The 20,077-nt window shown below is 35.8% G+C and overlaps 2 protein-coding genes across 2 annotated transcripts; both read right to left on the bottom strand.

The window, feature by feature from the left end:
- Nucleotides 1–4,022: 4,022 nt before the first annotated feature.
- On the bottom strand, nt 4,023–5,593 carry LOC100401791 (olfactory receptor 4A15). Its single transcript, XM_017978131.5, has one exon. It carries the CDS (start codon nt 5,549–5,551, stop codon nt 4,607–4,609), a length of 945 nt encoding a protein of 314 aa, XP_017833620.1. The 5' UTR covers nt 5,552–5,593; the 3' UTR covers nt 4,023–4,606.
- Nucleotides 5,594–17,128: 11,535 nt separating this feature from the next.
- Nucleotides 17,129–19,683, bottom strand: LOC100401417 (olfactory receptor 4A16-like). Its single transcript, XM_017978537.5, has one exon. It carries the CDS (start codon nt 19,650–19,652, stop codon nt 18,693–18,695), a length of 960 nt encoding a protein of 319 aa, XP_017834026.2. The 5' UTR covers nt 19,653–19,683; the 3' UTR covers nt 17,129–18,692.
- Between the last annotated feature and the right edge of the window lie 394 nt (nt 19,684–20,077).

The raw sequence follows: 20,077 nt of genomic DNA, 5'->3' as shown, positions 1-20,077 counted from the left end.
AATAGCACCAAAAAACTGAATGTTTTTCATGTATTTCTCAACATCCACAAAGCTAGTCATCAGATGCTAAGTTCTCTGAGGAATATTTTTAAAAATCAAACATCTTCACATCCATACTTACAGTGAAAACAGAAAAAGTAACAGATTACAGCCTCATCTCACGTCTGTTTCAGACTTCATACAAATGAACCTCATTGTTAAAACTTAAATCCTATTGCTAACCCATCTATAAAGAGCCGAAGGGATATCATTTTAGCTTTAACTCACTAAATGCAAGAAGTAAAACTAGAAAGACTCTGGCACAGATATTGAATCTCATATCCTCATAACTAAAATTGTCTTGACAAGAGTATCTAAAGTAAATGTTATTCGTAACTGTTCCCTTTACATCACTTCAGATCATGTTGAGATCGAGACGAGTATGCCCCCCATCATTATTTTCCATTATATTGAAGACCCTCATCTGAAAAAAAAAAACAGAAATAAAACAGAAGTTTTGACGAACAAGTTATAAAAATAATCTTATTTGCAAATTATTTTTTATATAGCAGGTATTACCAGAACATTATCAAGTAAGAAACCACCCAAAATTCAGTAGCTTAAAGCTTATGTTCATGGTCACAGTCGGCTACAATGTGGCTAAGTTAGTGAGAGTTAAAAGAAAGGGAGAAAAAGGCTATTGGAGGCCCGAGGAAAGATCATCCTACAGATGTGGTGGTGAAAAGTTTTGCAATGTTGTTGCCTGTGGAAACACAAAAGATAGGAAATATACCTAATGAACCTGGTGACCTACGCAGGTTCTACACAGAAGTTTGAAAGTGTTTCTAGCTTATTCTCGCTGCATCTAGTAGAATTCAAGAAAAATGCTAAAGAAGGAATTACTAAATTTTAAGGAACCAGGACTTGTATTTAAAAAATAAAAATACTCGCATTGATCCCTTTACCATTATATAATGCCCTTGTTTGTCTCTTTTCATCTGTGTTGGTTTAAAGTCAGTTTTATCAGAGACTAGGATTGCAATACCTGCTTTTTCTCTCTCTCTCTCTCCACTTGCTTGGTAAATCTTCTTCCATCCCTTTGTTTTGAGCTTCTGCATGTCATTGCGTGTGAGTCGGGTCTTCTGAATCCAACATACTGAAGGGTCTTGACTGTTTATCCCATTTGCCAGTGTGTGTCTTTTGATTGGGGCATTTAGCCCATTTACCTTTAAGGTTAATATTGTTATGTGTGAATTTAACCCTGCCATTTTTATTCTAGCTGGTCATTTTGCCCATTAGTTGATGCAGTTTCTTTGTAGTGTCAATGGACAGTAAGCCACGACTATACCACTGCGTTCCAGCCTGGGGGACAAAGTGAGACCCTGTTTCTCAGGAAAAAAAAGAATATTAGGGACATGCTGACAGATTCTCACTCTAATTAATAAGGCTTGTAAGAATCTTAAAGGTTCTGTTTCACAGCATCTGTACAGGGAGCCCATAGAAAAGAAAGACCTATCTCAATGATAATTATGTATGTAGCTTTTGTCTGATGGAATCAACCCCTATAATATTTATAGAAAAATTAGGAATTATATGAGTTTGGACAAAAAGGGGTAGTTTAAAATGAACTGATGAAAGGATTTTGGACCACCAAACTTCTACAGATAAGAAGCAGGCTGAGAAAACTATTAATCTACAAACACAGGTTTTTATGGAATACAGGTTTATTATGGAAAAGAATAGATAGCTCAAAGACAGAATTCAAAGCCCAAGAGAAGAAATAAGAGTCATGTAATATCACTGCCATAAGTAGGCTGGACAATAATCAAAGAACTGAAAAGATATGTACCTAGATGAGTTTCAGAACTGCTGTGGAACAGCCACTATATTACTTTTTTTCTCTCCGTCCTGAATGTAAATATCTATATGAGTTATGTCATATGTGTCACACCAGTGAGAAGAGAAGGGGCAGATAACCTCTGACTTCAGTTCAAAGGTCTTCCAATTGAAAATTTCAGTCAAAAGATATAATACTCAAAGAACTGCACCACAAGAGGAACCACACCACAGGAGCCACTAAAACCACAGCTGGACATGATTTAGATGATGAGGTCCTGGACCTTGAACCTGAGCCTGATGCTGTATGTGAATGAGACTTGGGAAAGGGGCCCAGAAAAAAGGAAGTTGAATGTACAATGCTTATGGGAGGATGTGTGTTTTCTAGCAGGGGCAGACTGTAACAGATTGTGTTTCTACAACAGTATGTCCTGTTGCATATGCTTTTCCAGGCATTGCCATTTCCCAACCAAGAGGTGGAGTCTGTCCTCTCTGTTTTCATTTAGGAGGGACTTTATGAGTATCTTGATTAATGAAATATGACAGAGTCATTCTAAGTGACTTCTAAGTTTAGGTCAAAGAAACGCCACAGCTTCTGGCTGGTTCACTCTCTAGAGACACCAGCTTTTTAGAACTCTGAACTACCATGGAAATGCTCCCATTACCCTGAATTCAGCATGCTTGAGAGGTCATACGGGAAAATTACATACAAAAAGGGGAAGATGCCCAAGAAGCACCAATTGCTTTAGCCCTCACTGTTCAAGACTTTCAGGCCTACATACTAGACATGTGACTGAAGAAATGTTTTATATGACTTTAGCACCAACCAATATCTGACTGCAACCTCATGAGACACCCTAAGCTAAAAGTATCCAGCTGAGCTGCTGCTAACAAATTCCTCATAAGACCCACAGAAGCATCTGAAATAATTAAACGATAGTGTTTTAAACCACTTAATGTTAGGTGATTCGTTTTATAGCAAGAGTATCTGAAACACTCAATAGTTTAGACACTGTAGTATTGGCTCTTGAACTGACAATTAGACTAATTGAACAAAATAGAAAACTAGGAAATAGAACAACTTTTATATCTGCATTTTATATATAAAAGTTCTTGTATTTCAAGGTAGTAGACAATTAAATGATTATTCAGTAAAGTGATGGGAAAATTATTTCCATGATAAGAAAGCAAAGGGCGTTTCCAACTCATAGCATAACTTGAAATTCAAACCTTATGTGGACGAATGGGACCAGACAAGTTAGTGCGAAAAGCAAAACTTTAAATTTTTAGAGAAAATTACCTTTATATAAAACTCAATGCAGGAAAGTCCTTTCCTTTGAGAAGCATGTGCAGAGAACAAGAGGAGTTTCTTTTTGAGTTTAGCATCCTGCTCTCTGCATGACGACTTGGGTGGTGAATCCTTGATCCCAACTGTGCTCCCTCCGGTATCCAGATGCCAGATTCTCCAGTTCCAATGACTATGAAATTCTGATTCCTTTGTTACTAAAAAAAAAAACTTTTTTAAAAACTCCTTTACTTCCTTCACTAAAGAATAAATACAATTCCATGGCTTACTTTTTATTCAATATGTGTTGAATAACTGGATACATTAATATTGCTAAGTGCATTAAGTACATCTATTACACACTGAGAAAAGGAAAATGAAAAAAATACCAACTTTTTACCTTAATATAGATGCTATAGGTTGACTTTTCAACAAGGCAGTATGTAATGGCAGAGCTTTTAAAAATTATCTTTGTAATACAGTATTATTAGTACTCTAAACCTATTATAGAGTAACTGTAAACAGAGAAGACATCCGTGATTTATTACTTCAGTCGATGAGAAGATATAGTCCACAGAGATTCTGAAAGCCATTTATTGTGTAAAACAAAAAAATCCATTCCCAAAATGTTTAACATTCGTTGCATTTTTTAAGTGCACTCTGAGAGTTTGATGTAGATAGATTCGGTGGGCTCCACTGTTCTATGAGTGACTTAAACACATATTTCGACTATTGGAGGAGGCCAGTTGACCTAGATATACAGAATGGGATTGAACAATTTTTCTGTTTAAAAGTTGTTCAAAATATACAATATCAACTATATGCTATCTGGACATCTTAACTCTGTCACAGTACAAAATTAACAGTTTATTTCTCATAGATTTGGCTTCATCTATCAATATACCTATGAAACTTCAATTCATTAATTTGATCAAGACATTTATTTTTACTGTTAGATTAACATTCTGTTAACAATCTGAATTTTCAAGTTTAAAATATTATTCTCTTGGACTAAAGAGAACAAATTTTCATAGTCACATTTATATGTGCCAGGAAGGTATCATAGCCCATAAACAAGAATAGATTTTTGATGTTGTCACACACACAAAAAAGATATTGGAGAAGTGATATATTCATTAGACTGATTAAATTTTTCTGTAATGTATACGTAGATCAAACCATCACATTGTACTTCATAAATATACCCAATTATTGTCAATTTAAAATAAATAAATGTTTTAAAATACAAAAGAGCTTGAAATAAAACTAAATATTGTTATCTACCAAAGAATCTCAACACAAAATGATTACAAAAACAGTATACACTGTTAAACCTAAGCAATTTTCTTGGTCTGTAATGGGTGTAACATTGCATTTAAATATTATTTTATATAAGTGCTTCAGAATAAGTAAGCTAAATAACTAAATGGGAATGATAAGCAAAATGTAATCATGTAGGATAGTGAAATTAGTCCTTGCTTCTGTGAAAGAATGAATGTCACGTTCTCATAAGGGGTACAGCCCTCTTCCAGCTAAGTTTAGTTTTTTACTCCAAAGTTTCTTCATGGCACTTTTCATTTCTGCATTCCTCAGGGTATAGATTAGTGGGTTCAACATTGGAGTTATAAAAGTTAAAACCACAGTCATGGACTTATCAATGGGAAATGTGGAATTGGGCCTTGCAAACAGGAAGATACAGGGGACAAAGAATAAAATGACCACGGTGATGTGGGATGCACAGGTGTAGAAAGCTTTGTGTTTCCCTTCCAAACTCTGAGTCTTAAGAGAGTGTAGTATCACCCCGTAGGAAAGCAGGAGAGTGAAGAAGGTGACAGTACAAATCGCTCCTCCATTTGCTATCATAGAAAGTCCAATGACATAGGTATTGGTGCAAGCAAGTTTCAATAAGGGATACAAATCACACAGGAAGTTGTCAATGACATTGGGGCCACAGAAAGGGAGCTGATAAATCAAGAGAAATTGAATCAATGAGTGAAGAAACCCTCCGATCCAGGCAACCAATAGCATGAGAACGCAGACTCGACGATTCATGATGATCAAATAATGAAGAGGCTTACAGATGGCCACATAGCGGTCATAGGCCATCACCACCAGGAGAATGACTTCAGCACCAGCAAATAAATGATCCATAAAAAGCTGAGTCATACAACCCTGAAAGGAAATGGTCTTTTTCTCAGAGAGCAAGTCAACAATCATTTTGGGAGCAATGGCAGTAGAATAGACAGTATCAATAAATGATAAAGAAGCCAGAAAAAAGTACATGGGAGAACCCAGGGACCGGCTGGTCATGATGGTCACTATGATAAGCAGGTTGCCCATTATCGTCACAATGTAGATGAGTAAGAATGTGACAAATAAAACTTTTTGCCCCTCAGGATTCTGTGTGAGCCCCAAGAGGATAAATTCAGTCACATTGTTCCTATTTTCCATGTGTTCTTCTGAAAGTATTGGACTCAGGTGTCAGAGCCTACAAACAAACGGGTCAATGATACATTTGAGGTTATTTGTCACAAGCCCCATGTCAAAAATGTGATGCCTTCCTCAACCATGTTTCCCCCGACCAGGGCCTCACATAGAGCAGCTCATTGGAAAAGGAGTGTCTAGAATCTCCTCCCACAATTATCCTTTTTATTTTTACAAATGTATTGTTTTAACCACAATGATGAGGCTTCAGGTTTCTAACTGGAAGGTATATGTGAGTGGACACAAATGTGAGATAATCTATTACACATCAAAATAGAGCTGCTTTCTAGAGAATATCTCTTAAAAAGACTGCATTTTTGACATGTACATAGTATTTCTCTTTTTTTCCTTGAACGGATTTTGTTCTTCCATGATCTATCAAGAAAACAGTCTCACATGTGTTGACTTGACTTATATATTTATGTAAAGTAGTATCCAGTATATGGAGCATAAAATTACAGGCTAATGTTCAGACATTTACCATTCTGAAACACTCTCCTGTGAGCTCCTAGGATCCAGTAATAACTCACTCAAAGAACCAAACACATTGTGAGTGCTCACTAAATGTATATTTAGTTTACTTAATTAAACTGAATTTCAAACTCAGAGAGCAGGTGGGTGGAAATAAATGCATTAAAATCTTCCCAGCCATGAAGGCCCAATGAAAGCAATGTTTTATTTGAAAACACACCACACACACACACACACACACATACACACACACACATATGGAATTTTCATCTGTTGTAACCTAGGTCATTAGAGGAAAAAAATAGGTAATAAAAATCAAAGTGCAGGGGCACTGCATAGACATTTTCCCCACTTTTTACATTTGTTTAAGGCTGATCATGGCTAATTATGGATGAATTTGGAATCTCAAAAATAAAGACTCCAGAAAAATATTGGTGTAGTAGAAATAATTATATATGAGAAATCTGAAAATATAATTGATTTTTAGTTTAGGCATCTTGGAAAAATCACATCCCACCGTATAATTCCTTATTGGAAATGTAATGGTCTTTCCAGGTAAACGAGTTTCTGAATTCTTATCATTGACACATTTATCTTAAACAACATGATGACATTTTTTCTGGTAGACCATTTTATGTTAATCAGGCTTAGTATGTCCTAAAGTTTATTTGATTATTAATCAATACATGAGAGTTTTTTCATATTAGTTCTTGGTTATTGGAATTTTTGTCAAATACGAGATATTCATCCTCACTTGAGTAAAATAAATCATCTGTTGGGTCTTCAGATGTGATTCAGACCCAATTTTATGTGCAATGTGTGCAAGTTTGTATTAGCAGAATTATTTTAAATATGCTCTATATTAGCAATTGTCATTTGTGAAGGTAAAGAGATTATTCTATCCTTTACGTATCAAGGCAAGCCAAGACATACTCAAGCGTCAGAAGGAGAGTAAAAGCAGAGACATAAGTAAAATAAGAGATAACTTAGCAAAGGCAGATGGAAATAAGTAAAGGCCATAAGCTGAATGAAATGTTGGTAAGCATTTTGGTTGAGGGAACTGAATGAGTTGAGAACAGAAGAATATCAGATTCCCAGAGCTATCAATCAGGAGGTGGCCTGGAAGGTAGGTCAGCATCAGTAGCAGCACTTGCTTTGAGGAATCTTTACACATTTGGGTCAAAGAAAAATGAAAACATCCGATTTTAAAGTTTAGGATAGATCAGAAGATAAGATCAGCTTCCTTGAAGTTCCTTGGAGTTTCTGATATTTTGCTGCATACATACGTGATGATTAAATATCTTTACTGGCAATTACAAAACTATTCTGCATTTATAATAGAAAATGAGTATTCACAATTCATAGGAGCTGTCTGAGCTTTCAAGAGATGACTTCCAGTAGGACAGTCTCTCTGGTTGATCTTTTTGTACTTATAACCCATATTTATTTATAGTATTTCAATTACTCAATAAATATTTCACTTATTAAAATGTTCTTAGAGGCATTACTATTATTCTAAACTATTGAGAATTATCACTGAATGATTCCAAATTCTGTATTTTATCAATATTATATTTTATGAAAAAAATATATATTTGATTCAAACATTAGTAAGATTCTTCAAATTTCTTAACATATGCAAATGAGACTGAGTAAATCTGGGGTCTGTTGGGGGGAAATAGGGGAGGGAGAGAGACGGGTGGGGAATTGGGAAGAGATAGCATAGGGAGAAATGCCAGATATAGGTGATGGGGAGGAAGGCAGCAAATCACACTGCCATGTGTGTACCTATGCAACAATCTTGCATGTTCTTCACATGTACCCCAAAACCTAAAATGCAATAAAAAAATAATAATAATAATATAAAGAAAAAAGAAATACTCAAAAAAATGTGAATCTATGATAGGTATCCCACAATAGCAATCTTTACAAAATATGAAAATTCGTGTTCTGAAAAGTCTAGTTACTGGGTAAATTTATCAATCTACACATATACCATATTAGAAAGGGTAATTTAGGGTCCACGGAAACAGAAGTTATAAATGTCATTAGGTACAAGATCTACAGAAACTTAGGGAAAATGCCAACATCAATTCCTGCCTGTGAGTCAGCCACATAAATATGTCCTTATTTTTAGGGTTTTAAAAATGTAGTGAGTAAAACTGGACACACCCTGCTATGGACCCAGTTGATCCCCCAATCTACAAAGAGGTATCTCAGATTAAATTAGTTTTAATAATAAATGTCAAAGAGGGGAATGAGCTATGAAGAAAGACAGGTGAGGAATGTTTATGTGGTCATGTGAATGTTATTTGAGGGCTATGCACAAAAAAACAGAAATCACAGACTGAAACGAATATTTGTACACTGATGTTCATGGCAGAATTATTCACAATAGCCAAAAGATGGAAACAACTTAAATGCTCATCAATTAATGAATGAATAAACAAATTAGAGAATATACAGACAAGGGGATATGATTCAACCTTAAAAAGCAATGAAGTTGTGATAATACTACAACATGAGTGAACCCTGAAGACATGCTAAGCCAAACACAAAATGACAAATATGGTTGTCACTATTATAAGGCACCTATAATAGTCATATTCATAGACATAGAAAGTACAACAGTGGTTACCAGGGACAAAGAGGAGGGGGTGAGGAAAAATTATTGTTTGATGAATATGGAATTTCAGTTTAGAACGATGAAAAGTTTTGGAGATGGGCAGTGATGGTAATTGTATAACAATGTGTTATGTATATTTTATCATAATAAAAAAGTATCAACACAAATACAACATCAGCACAGAACCAGGACATTTACAAAGACTATATACAAGGTTAAAAAGAAAAAGAAATATAGTAATCCTTACTGTTATTATCAATGTATTAAGATATAAGATAAATAATTGTTGTATTCTCTAAATTATATAAAGCAATCTAAATGAAGTTACTGTAAATACTAAATATAGTCATGTTGTTATGTTGTGCTATGCATTTTATTTCAATATATAATTAAAATATTCTAATTAAAAATTTGGAGAAAATTATTACCATTGTACTTATACTAATAATATTCTATAAAATGAAAAAAATGTGTATGCTGTTTTATTCTTGAAGGTTCTGGCATAAGACACTTGAGATTAAATAATAAAACCTACTTTTTAAGAAAGATACATAACTCTTTCAAATAAAGTCTATTTTGCCTCTATCATAACAGCAGGGAAAAACTTTTTAAATTTGTTACCTGGGTTTTCTATTTCCTCCTTGGTCACTAGCTCCAAATCCAGGCTTCTGCAGTTTTTTTCTTTGTTCCTAGAAAATTACTGCCTAGTGCGATGAAGATAAGTCAGGATTGACACTCTATAAATACAGGCGTCACTGCAAAGAAAAGAAGGCACATGGTCACTGAAGCTGCAAATGCTTTGCCACATGGTGATATATTGCCTTTTGCCGGAACAAAGCGTGATCATCTTCTTCAACTTTCATAAACATTTTCATTTGGATTATGGGATTATCAGGAGTTGGTTTCAGGAATAAACAGTTGATATGACTGATGAATCACCAATTTGGGAAGTTGTCATTGAGAATATATATATTAATATTAAAGAAATTTAAAACCCCATTATTATGTCTACTGACCTCATTAACTGAACGAACTTTTTATAACATTCTTAGTCAGTAGTGCACAAAAATGATCTAAAAACCGGGCTTTGTCTTGAATATTTTAAAAGGACTCATATGTTTATATTACTGCTTTAGTATGGTTCACGTCTAGTAAGGTAATGGCTTTTTTTAAGCTTTTTTTTAATTGTACTTTAGGTTCTGCACTAAGTGTGCAGATCATGCAGGATTGTTGCATAGGGACATACATGGCAAGGTGGTTTGTTGCCTTCATCCCCCCATCACCTATATCTGGTATTGGCTTTTATTTCCTATTTTGACAGTAACATTAACAGCTGACAAGAAATCTTCTCCCAGATAAGAGAAGCTATGACTTAATCAACAATTAACAACAAAATATTTCACTGGGTTTGTCCCCAAGGTTGCTTTTTCCAAATTAATTCACTGAGGAATCATGCCCCAGAGAACAGAGCCCTTCCACATGATCTTTCCAGGGCATTCTATATTTTTAGAAGTTTCTCCTGGACAAATACTTTAGGATAATTAAGTGCCAAAAAAATAGCACTGTAACATTAAAGAGCAAATCCCTTATTTAAAAAAAGACAGAAAAGTTGCATGAACAAGATTCCTTTGCTTCTGATTAATCAGTATATATTTTAAATTCTCAGCTCTAAGAAGGCACTAGAGTGAAATGGAAAGCTTAAGGCTTTGTGTTATGGCAAACATACCTAATGAGAACAGCACAAGACCATTGCTAATCAACTTACTAAAAGTTTCAATGGAACTCAGATGAGATAACATCCACCTATCAAACCCAATACAGAAATTTTGTCCAGAGGGGGAAAAATCTTTCTCAAAAAGTAATACAGAAACAAATAATTAGAACCTATAATTTTAAAAGTATTATAAATAAAATTAAATACAGAAATATTTGACACTCAATATTCAGATGTCTTTCATATAACAATGGCAGCTCCTCCTGAAGTCAGAATCTCTCTACATATCCTCCAAAAAACATTCAAAACATACAACACAGCAAGTACATAATATCACACATAACTAGGACATTTAGCATAACTGACACCGAGAATACTATGAATTTCAAATTACCTCTAAATAGAGAAATAAACATCAAATCCCAGCAAAGAGATCTCTGCAGCTACAAACAGAGAGGAAGGTGGGGGAACCCTGAAGAGACTGTAGAGAACAGGAGGTGGAGGTAGGAAGCCCAAGGGAAATGTAGTCCGGCCAGAATCACCCAAAAAAGCCTAAGTCACATTAATTTCAAAATCATTCATGAGAGGTCTGATGTCTGATAAAGCAGGATGTTGAGCAGAGAGAAAGAATGAAAATATGCAGGACCTATGATGGTATTCTTCAAAGGGCATCACTTCTGGGGGAGATGAGGACTATTAGCAAGGAAAGGTACTCCTGGGTGACTTCATGGTAAAGGAAAGTAAGGAAGTAAAAAGAGGAAATTAAAGTTCTGAGGAAACAAAGAAGTATGACAAAATCTAAAGGTATTCTAATTCTTCTTTCCTCACTTAAATTTTGTACTATGCTAAAAAAAAGTTATAAAGAGGGCACCTATGAACTAGAAATCTTAGAGGACACCCAAAAATTTCAACTATTTATCTATATAGAAGTCTTACTTCAGGACTTCAAAATGAACAGAAGACAAAAACAGTGTAACTCCATGCAAAGCTCTGGTAAGAAGAAACCAGAAAAGGAGAACCATAACAATTCAATTTATGACCCCCTCTGAGAGAACCAAGAGCAAAGAACATTTACAAAAATGTGTGGGTTGTATTTCCAAAAAAATCGTTTCTGCTAGATTTGTATGCAGGACTTGTTGGTGCGTTCTCTAGGGAATAACACCTGTAACAAAGCAATGGACACAGAGAGATATTAACACAAACATAACTGCATCGAAGGCCAGTACGTTTCTTACTTTTGGAATACTTCCCATAGGAATGGTATTATCTTTTCTTTATACATCTGGTAGAATTCAGCTGTAAATCCGTCTGGTCCTGAACTGTTTTGGGTTAGTAGATTTTTTATTACTTATTCAATTTTGGAACTCATTATTGATCTGTTCAGGAATTTAGTTTCTTCCTGGTTCAATCTTGGGAGGATTTATGTATCCAGAAATTTATTCATTTTTTCTAGGTTTTCTAGTTTCTGTGCATAGAGATGTTTGTTAGCTGTGAGTTTGTTAATTTGACATCTTTCTAACTTTTTGATGTGGGCATTTATTGCAATAAACTTCTCTTTTTGCCACTGCCTTAGCTGTGTACGAGAGATTTTAGTAAGTTGTATTTTTTTCTAATTAATTTCAAAGATCCTCTTGATTTCTGCCTCAATTTCTTTATTTACTCAAAAGTCATTCAGAAGCAGATTGTTTAATTTTCATTAATTGTAAGGTTTGTGTAATTTTCTTATTGTTGAGAAAATCTGAAAGTGTGTTGATATGATTTCAGTTTTATTGAATTGCTGAGTATTGTTGTATGCTCAGTTGGTTTGATTTTAGATTTTGTGCCATATGATGACAAGAATGTATGTTCTGTTGTTTTGCGTTGGAGAATACTATAGATACTTATTAGATCAAGTTGGTCAAGTGTTGAGTTCAGGTCCTGAATATCTTTGTTAGTGTTCTGTTTTGATAATTTAATACTGTTAGAGGGTTGTTGAAGTTTCCCACTATCATTGTGTGGGAACCTAAGTCTCTTTGCAGGTCTCTAAAAACTTACTTTATTTATCTGGATGCATCATTGTTCCCTGCACATATATTTAGGATAGTTAGATCTTGTTGAATTGAACCCTTTACCATTATGCAATGTCCTTCTTTGTCTTTTTTGATATTTGCTGGTTTAAAGTCTTTTTCTTAAATTAGAATTAGAACCCCTGCTTTTTTTTGTTTTCAGTTTGCTTTGTATATTTTACTCCATATCTTTGAGTCTCTGGGTATCACTGCATATGAGATGGGTCTCTTGAAGATGGCATAACGTTGGATCTTGTTTTTTTGTTTTCTTTGTTGTTGTGTGCTTTTTTTAAATCCAGCATTCCACTCTGTGTCTTTTAATTGGAGCATTTGGTCCATTTAGATTCCAGGTTAGCATTGACATGTGTGTATTTGATTCTGTCATTGTGTTGTTAGTTGGTTATTAAGCAGCTCCGTTTGTGTGGTTCCTTCATAGTGTCACTGGTTGGTGTACTCAAGTGTGTTTTTGTAGTGGCTATAATAGTCTCTCTACATTTAGTGCTCATTTCAGAACCTCTTGTAAGGCATGTCTGGTGGTAACAAATTCCCTCAGCATTTGCTTGTCTGAGAAAAATTTGTATTTTTCACTTATCAAGCTTAATTTGGCCAGATCTGACATTCTTGTTTGGAAATTCTTTTCTTTAGGAATGCTGAATAGAGGCCTCTCTTCTGGCTCTTATGATTTCCTGCTGGAAGGTTCACTATTAGGGCAATGGATTTCCCTTTGTATGTGACCTGCCTCTTGTCTATACTTGCCTTTAACATTTTTTTTCATTTCATCTTTGGAGAATCTGATTATTATGTGCCTTGGGAATGTTCTTCATGTGTATTAACTCACAGGTGTTCTCTGCATTTCCTGAGTTTGAATGTTTCCCTCTAACAATGTTGGCAAAGTTTTCATAAAGTACATCCTGAAATATGTTTTCCAAGGTGCTTGCTTTCTCCCCATCTCTTTCAGGAATGCCAGTGAGTCATAAACTTGGTTTCCTTACATAATCTCAATTTCTCAGTTTTGTCTATATTTTTAATTCTTTTTTTCTTCATTTTTGTCTGATTAAGTTATTTCAAGGAGCCAGTCTTTGAGATCTAAGATTATTTCCTCAGCTTTGCCTGTTCTGCTGTTAGCCTTGGGTAAATACAGTCATCCCAAATGGGAGAAATTGGCCAAAACAAAGGGGTTACAAGCCCTATGAAAGTCCAAAATCCAACAGGGCAGTCAAATCTTAAAGCTCCAAAATGATCTCTTTTGACTCCCTGTCTCACATCTAGGTAATGCTCATGCAAGAGGTGGGTTCCCATAGTCTTGGGCAGCTCCACCCCTGTTCCCATGGTCTTGGGCAGCTTTGCAAGGTACAGTCTCTTTCCTGGCTGCCTTCACTGGCTGGTGTTGTCTGCAGGTTTTCCAGGCACATGGTGCAAGCTTTCAATGGATCTACCATTCTGGGGTCTGGAGGACAGTGGCCCTCTTCTTACAGTTACACAGCTCCCCCAAGTAGAGATTCTGTGTCAGGACACCAACCCCATATTTTTCTTCTACCCTGCCCTAGCAGAGGTACTCCATGAGTGCTCCAACCCTGTAGCAAACTTCTGCCTGGACATCCAGGCATTTCCATACATTCTCTGAAATCTAGGCAGAAGTTCACAAACCCCAATTCTTGACTTCTGTGCACCTGCAGGCTCAACACCATGTGGAAGCTGCCAAGGCTTGGGCTTGCACCATCTGAAACCGTGACCTGAGCTGTACCTTGGCCCCTTTTAGTCATGGATGGGGCAGCTGTGAGGCAGGGAACCAAGTCCCTAGACTGCACACAGCAGAGGAACCCTGGGCCAGGCCCATGAAACCTATTTTTTTCTTCTAGGCCTCCAGGCCTATGTTGGGAAAGGCTGCTTCAAAGGTCTCTGACATACCCAGGAGACATTTTCCACTTTGTCTTGGTGATTAACACTTGGCTTCTCATTACTTGTGCAAATTTCTGCAGCTGGCTTAAATTTCTCCTCAGAAAATGGGATTTTCTTTTCTATCACAATGTAATGCTGAAAATTTTCCAAACTTTTATGCTCTGTTTCCCTTATAAAACTTATGTTGTTTACAGCACCCAACTCACATCTTGAATGCTTTGCTGCTTAAAAATTTCTTCTGCCAGATACTCTAAATCATCTCTCTCAAGTTCAAAGTTCCACAAATCTCTAGAGCATGGGAAAAATACCACAAATCTCTTTGCTAAAACATAACAAGAGTCACCTTTGCTCCAGTTCTTAACAAATTTCTCCTCTCCATCTGAGACCACCTCAGCCTGGATTCCATTGACTATGCCATTATCAGCATTTTGGTCAAAGCCATTCAACAAATCTCCAGGGAGTTTCAAACTTTCCCATCTTTCTCTGTCTTCTTCTGAGCCCTACAAACTGTTCCAAATTCCATCTGTTACCCAGTCCCGAAGTCACTTCCACATTTTCAGGTATCTTTTCAGCCGGCCCCATTCCCAGTACCAATTTACCATATTAGTCTGTTTTCACACTGCTGATAAAGAAATACCAAAGACTGGACAATTTACAAAGGAAAGAAATTTATTGAACCTATAGTCCCACATAGCTGTGGAGGCCTCACAATCATGGCAGAAGGCAAAGAGGAAAAAGTCAGGTATTATATGAAAGGCAGCAGACAAGCTCTCTGAGATATTGTGCAGGGAAACTCCTCTTTATAATACCATCAGATATCATGAGACTTATTCACTATCATAAAACAGCAGGAGAAAGACTTATCCCTCTGATTCAATTAGCTCCCACTAGGTCTCTCCCACAACATGTGAGAATTCAAGATGAGATTTGAGTAGGGACACAGCCAAACCATATCAGATCTGAATAACCATTTCTCTAAACAAGGCCTAAAATGTATATAAAGAAATGCTCAAAATCACTAATCACCAGAGGAATGCAAATTAAAATCACAATTAAATGTTACCTCAAACCTGTTAGACTGGGTATATCAAAAAGACAAAAGTTAACAAGCGTTGGTGAGGATGTGAAGAACAGGGAACCCTTGCTACTGCTGCTAGTAATGTATATTAGTACAGATATTACAGAAAACAGCATGAAGGGTTCTCAGAAATTAAAATGATCATGTGATCCAGCGATCCTATTACTAGGTATATATATATTTTTTTAATTATTTTATTATACTTTAAGTCCTGGAATACATGCAGTACATGCAGGTTTGTTACTTAGGTTTACATATGCCATGGTGGTTTGCTGCACCCATCAATCTATCATTTACATTAGGCATTTCTCCTAATACTATCCCTCCTCTAGTCCCCCAACCCCAACCCCCCGACAGGTCCTAATGTGTGATGTTCCCCTCCCTGTGTACATGTGTTCTCATCATTCAACTCCCACTTATGAGTGAGAAGATGTGGTGTTTGGTTTTCTGTTCTTGTGTTAGTTTGCTGAGAATGATAGTTTCCAGCTTTATCCACGTTCCTGCAAAGGACATGAACTCATCCTTCTTTACGGCTGCATAGTATTCCATGGTGTAAATGTGCCACATTTTCTTTTTTTTTTTTTTTTTTTTTTTTTTTGAGACGGAGTTTCGCTCTTGTTACCCAGGCTGGAGTGCAATGGCGCGATCTCGGCTCACCGCAACCTCTGCCTCCTGGGTTCAGACAATTCTCCTGCCTCAGCCTCCCAAGTAGCTGGGATTACAGGCATGCGCCACCATGCCCAGCTAATTTTTTGTATTTTTAGTAGAGACGGGGTTTCACCATGTTGACCAGAATGGTCTCGATCTCTTAACCTCGTGATCCACCCATCCCGGCCTCCCAAAGTGCTGGGATTACAGGCTTGAGCCACCGCGCCCGGCCCGCCACATTTTCTTTATCCAGTCTATCATTGGTGAGCATTTGGGTTGTTTCTAAGGCTTTGTTATTGTGAACAGTGCTACAATAAACATACATATGCATGTGTCCTTACAGTAGAATGATTTATAATCCTCTGGGTATATGCCTAGTAATGGGATTGCCGGGTCAAATGGTATTTCTAGTTCTAGATCCTTGAGGAATCACCACACTATTTTCCACAATGGTTGAACTAATTTACACTTCCACCAACAGTATAAAAGTGTTCCTATTTCTCCACATCCTCGATAGCATGTTTTTTTCTTGACTTTTTAATGACCTAAGGAAAATTAGAAAAAAAACAGAGATCCAATAAACACATTAAGAATAGATTCAACTTCAATAGCAATAAAGATTGCAAATGAAAGCCACAATGTATTCACAGTCTTAAAGCTATTACATTAGCGAAAATACCAAACATCTCACTATACCGAGGTGTTGGTAAGGATGTAGAGCAATGAAACTTTCATGCACTATTGGTCGGACTAACTTAACTGGTTGATGAGGGGATTCGTAATATAACATTAGAAAACAATGCAATAATTTGTAAAGGTATATAAGCTTATACTTAACAAAAAAAATTTTTTTTCAGGATGTCCATAGCAGCATATTGTGCAACATAAAAAAACAAACTAAAAACCATGTAAATGGCCTCTGATTGAATTGACGCATACATTGTGGTATATTGATACATGGAATAATATATACCAGGCAAAATTAAGGGACTAAAGCAGCACACCGTAATATAATCAAATCTTAGAACATTTACATTGTGAAAGAAAGTAAAATTTAGAAAACTATGGGCAATATAATTTTAATAAAGGCAAGGAATATAAAAATCTAAACAATATCTTTTAAGAAAAAGTACATATGTAGTTAAACTATTTTAACTATGATTGAAAAGACATTTAGCATTGGGTTTATCTCTGGCGAGAAGCAGAGGAATGGCATCAGGGTGGTACACACAGGTGGTTTCAATTATATTGATAATATTATCAATTTCACATATCATTTGGTATTCATACAAATTATACAATTTTTAAGTAATAAAAGTTATAACATTTTTTATTTAGAAAAGTCAATTTTTGTACATTAGATCTCTAGACATGTTCATTCTTCCTTTCTGTTTCTGTTATTTTATATCCTCTGACTAAGGTACAACATGAAGACTATAGGTAACAAAATTGTACTCTATTTGGTGTTTATGCTAAATGAGTAGACGTTAGCTGCTTTTCCACACAAAGTAAGTGTTTTAGATGATATATATATTAATTTGCCTCACAATCGTAACCTTTTTACTCTCTATGTGTATCCCATAACATCATGTTGTATATTTTCAACATACATAATGAAATTTATTTTAAAAAGTTAAATCACACAAAGCACAATGTTCTATACTGCAATTAAAGCAATTCAGTCTTCTTGTTTTCTGATGTCCTAAGGTGGCTGCACACTGAGAAAAACTTGTTTTTTAACATGAAATTGAAAACCAAAATGTTGCCTATGCCACAACAAATCATGTTTAAGTCTATAAGCAATTTAAATTAAATACAACATTTAGAAAACATGTTGCTTACAGAAAATAACACATTTCCTTATTCATATTTTCAGCATCATGAGTACAAAATAAGAAGCTTTGCCTTTTCTTCAAAGATTGGCAAAAATTCACATGGGAAATAGTGAGGAAAATCATAAAAATATGTTTACAACTTGGATTAGTACAGTTCTCAAAACTAAAGAAAAGTATTTTTTTCCTGCAGTAAAGATCTAGATTCTGTTTTCATCATCATCTACATTCCATCTGACAAAATTCTTTACTAATAATGCTTTTAATTAAAGACAATATCATCTGTCATCCAAATATCCTGAACTGGAAATGCATAGACATGACCTGAGGAATGAAAGCAATCTTAAAACAAAATTAAAAATACAGAAAGCTGCTTTACTGATAGAATAATAAACAATAAGATTTAAAAACTACTCTCTTGGTCCAGAAATTTGTTCTAAGTATTAGCTAAATTGTTTTCTCATGAATTTGGGTAAAAGTACATCTACAGAAGGAAGTGGCTTGTGTTTGCTCTTTTGAAAAGAATAGACCATTTTTTAAGTCCTATTTCAATATCAACTGAGAAAAATAAAGTTACAAGGTGAGCTTGGTTTTATTTTTACTCGTACCAAGGCCACTATCTGTGACTTTTATTCATTCTCCAGAATTTCTCTATTAGATTGATTCTAGTCTCAGTGGATAATTTATTCTATTTTTTTTGACGGCTTTATGTAGATAGAGAGAAGCACCCCCACAGAATCTGTTGAATGATTACATTATCCAGATAGAATTTACTGGCTATTTGTTGCCTTAGAACTAGTAACAAACATGTTCAGTGTGGGAGAAACTCATTCTAACTATATTTAACTTTTTACACAAGAGTTTTTTCATAGCATTTTTCATCTCTGAATTTCTCAATGTGTACATTAAAGGATTCAACATGGGTGTGATAATTGTATAAAACACAGTCACGAATTTATCAAAGGGAAAGTTGGAAACTGGTCTAACGTACATGAAAATACAGGGAACAAAAAACAAGACCACCACGGTGATGTGGGAGCTGCAGGTAGACAGGGCTTTACGCCTCCCTTCCTGACTGTAAGTTTTAAGGGAGTTTAGGATGACTCCGTAGGAGATTAGCAGAAAGGTAAAGACGACCATACAGATTGTTCCACCATTGGCAACCACAGTGAGGCCTATAAAGTAGGTGTCGGTGCACGCCAGTTCCAATAATGGGTACATGTCACAGATGAAATGGTCAATGACATTGGGGCCACAGAATGGTAGACTGTACACAATAACAATTTGAACCACAGAGTGCACAAAACCTCCAACCACGGCCACCACCAAGAGAAAGATGCAAACCTGTCGATTCATGATATTCAAATACTGCAGTGGCTTAGTGATGGCCACATAGCGATCAAAGGCCATCAGTACCAGAAGGAAGACCTCTGCACCACCAAGTAAGTGTTCTATGAAGAGCTGACCCATGCAAGCTGAGAAGGAAATGCTGTTTTTATCACAGAGTAAGTCCATCATCAATTTGGGTGACATGGCAGTGGAATATATGGCATCCAGAAGTGACAAGTAGGCAAGGAAGAAGTACATTGGGGAGCCCAAGGAGGGGCTGCCTAGAGTAGTCACCACAATGAGGAGATTTCCCACCATTGACACAATGTATATGAGTAAAAGCATGGCAAATAATGCTTTTTGCACATCAGGATCCTGAGTGAGCCCCAGGAGGACAAATTCTGTAACATTGTTACTCTGTCTCATTTACTCTTCTTCCAAGCTTATATCAGAACTGAGAGCTCAGGAGAGCAGGACCTGTAACGAAATAGTGAACAGGAATGTTAATACATCTATTATGGAACAGCACATCGACATCGCTATATCTCCAACAGTCATTTATACTCAATAAGCATTTAATAAGTCTCCATTGTGTTCCTCATCCAAAAAGTCCAATAGACCTTCCCTTGAAAAGTCTATATCGCTCAGAAGAATTTGTTTTCAGCCAACAGGTAAATGATCTGTCTCCAAGTATTAGTGGTTATTCTATACAGAAAAATAGTTGAAGGTGCAACCATCATTCATACTTTAATAACTTCATATTTAAAATGTTACTTTTTTTGCACAGCAATCAGCTTTGATGGACAGGGAACAGTTTTCCTCTCTCAAGAAACTTACACTTATAAACTTGT

Source organism: Callithrix jacchus, chromosome 10, assembly GCF_049354715.1.
Source record: "Callithrix jacchus isolate 240 chromosome 10, calJac240_pri, whole genome shotgun sequence".
Classification (NCBI taxonomy): Eukaryota; Metazoa; Chordata; class Mammalia; order Primates; family Cebidae; genus Callithrix; species Callithrix jacchus.
Note: the sequence above shows the minus strand (reverse complement) of the source record. Positions and strands in the feature narration are given on the sequence as shown.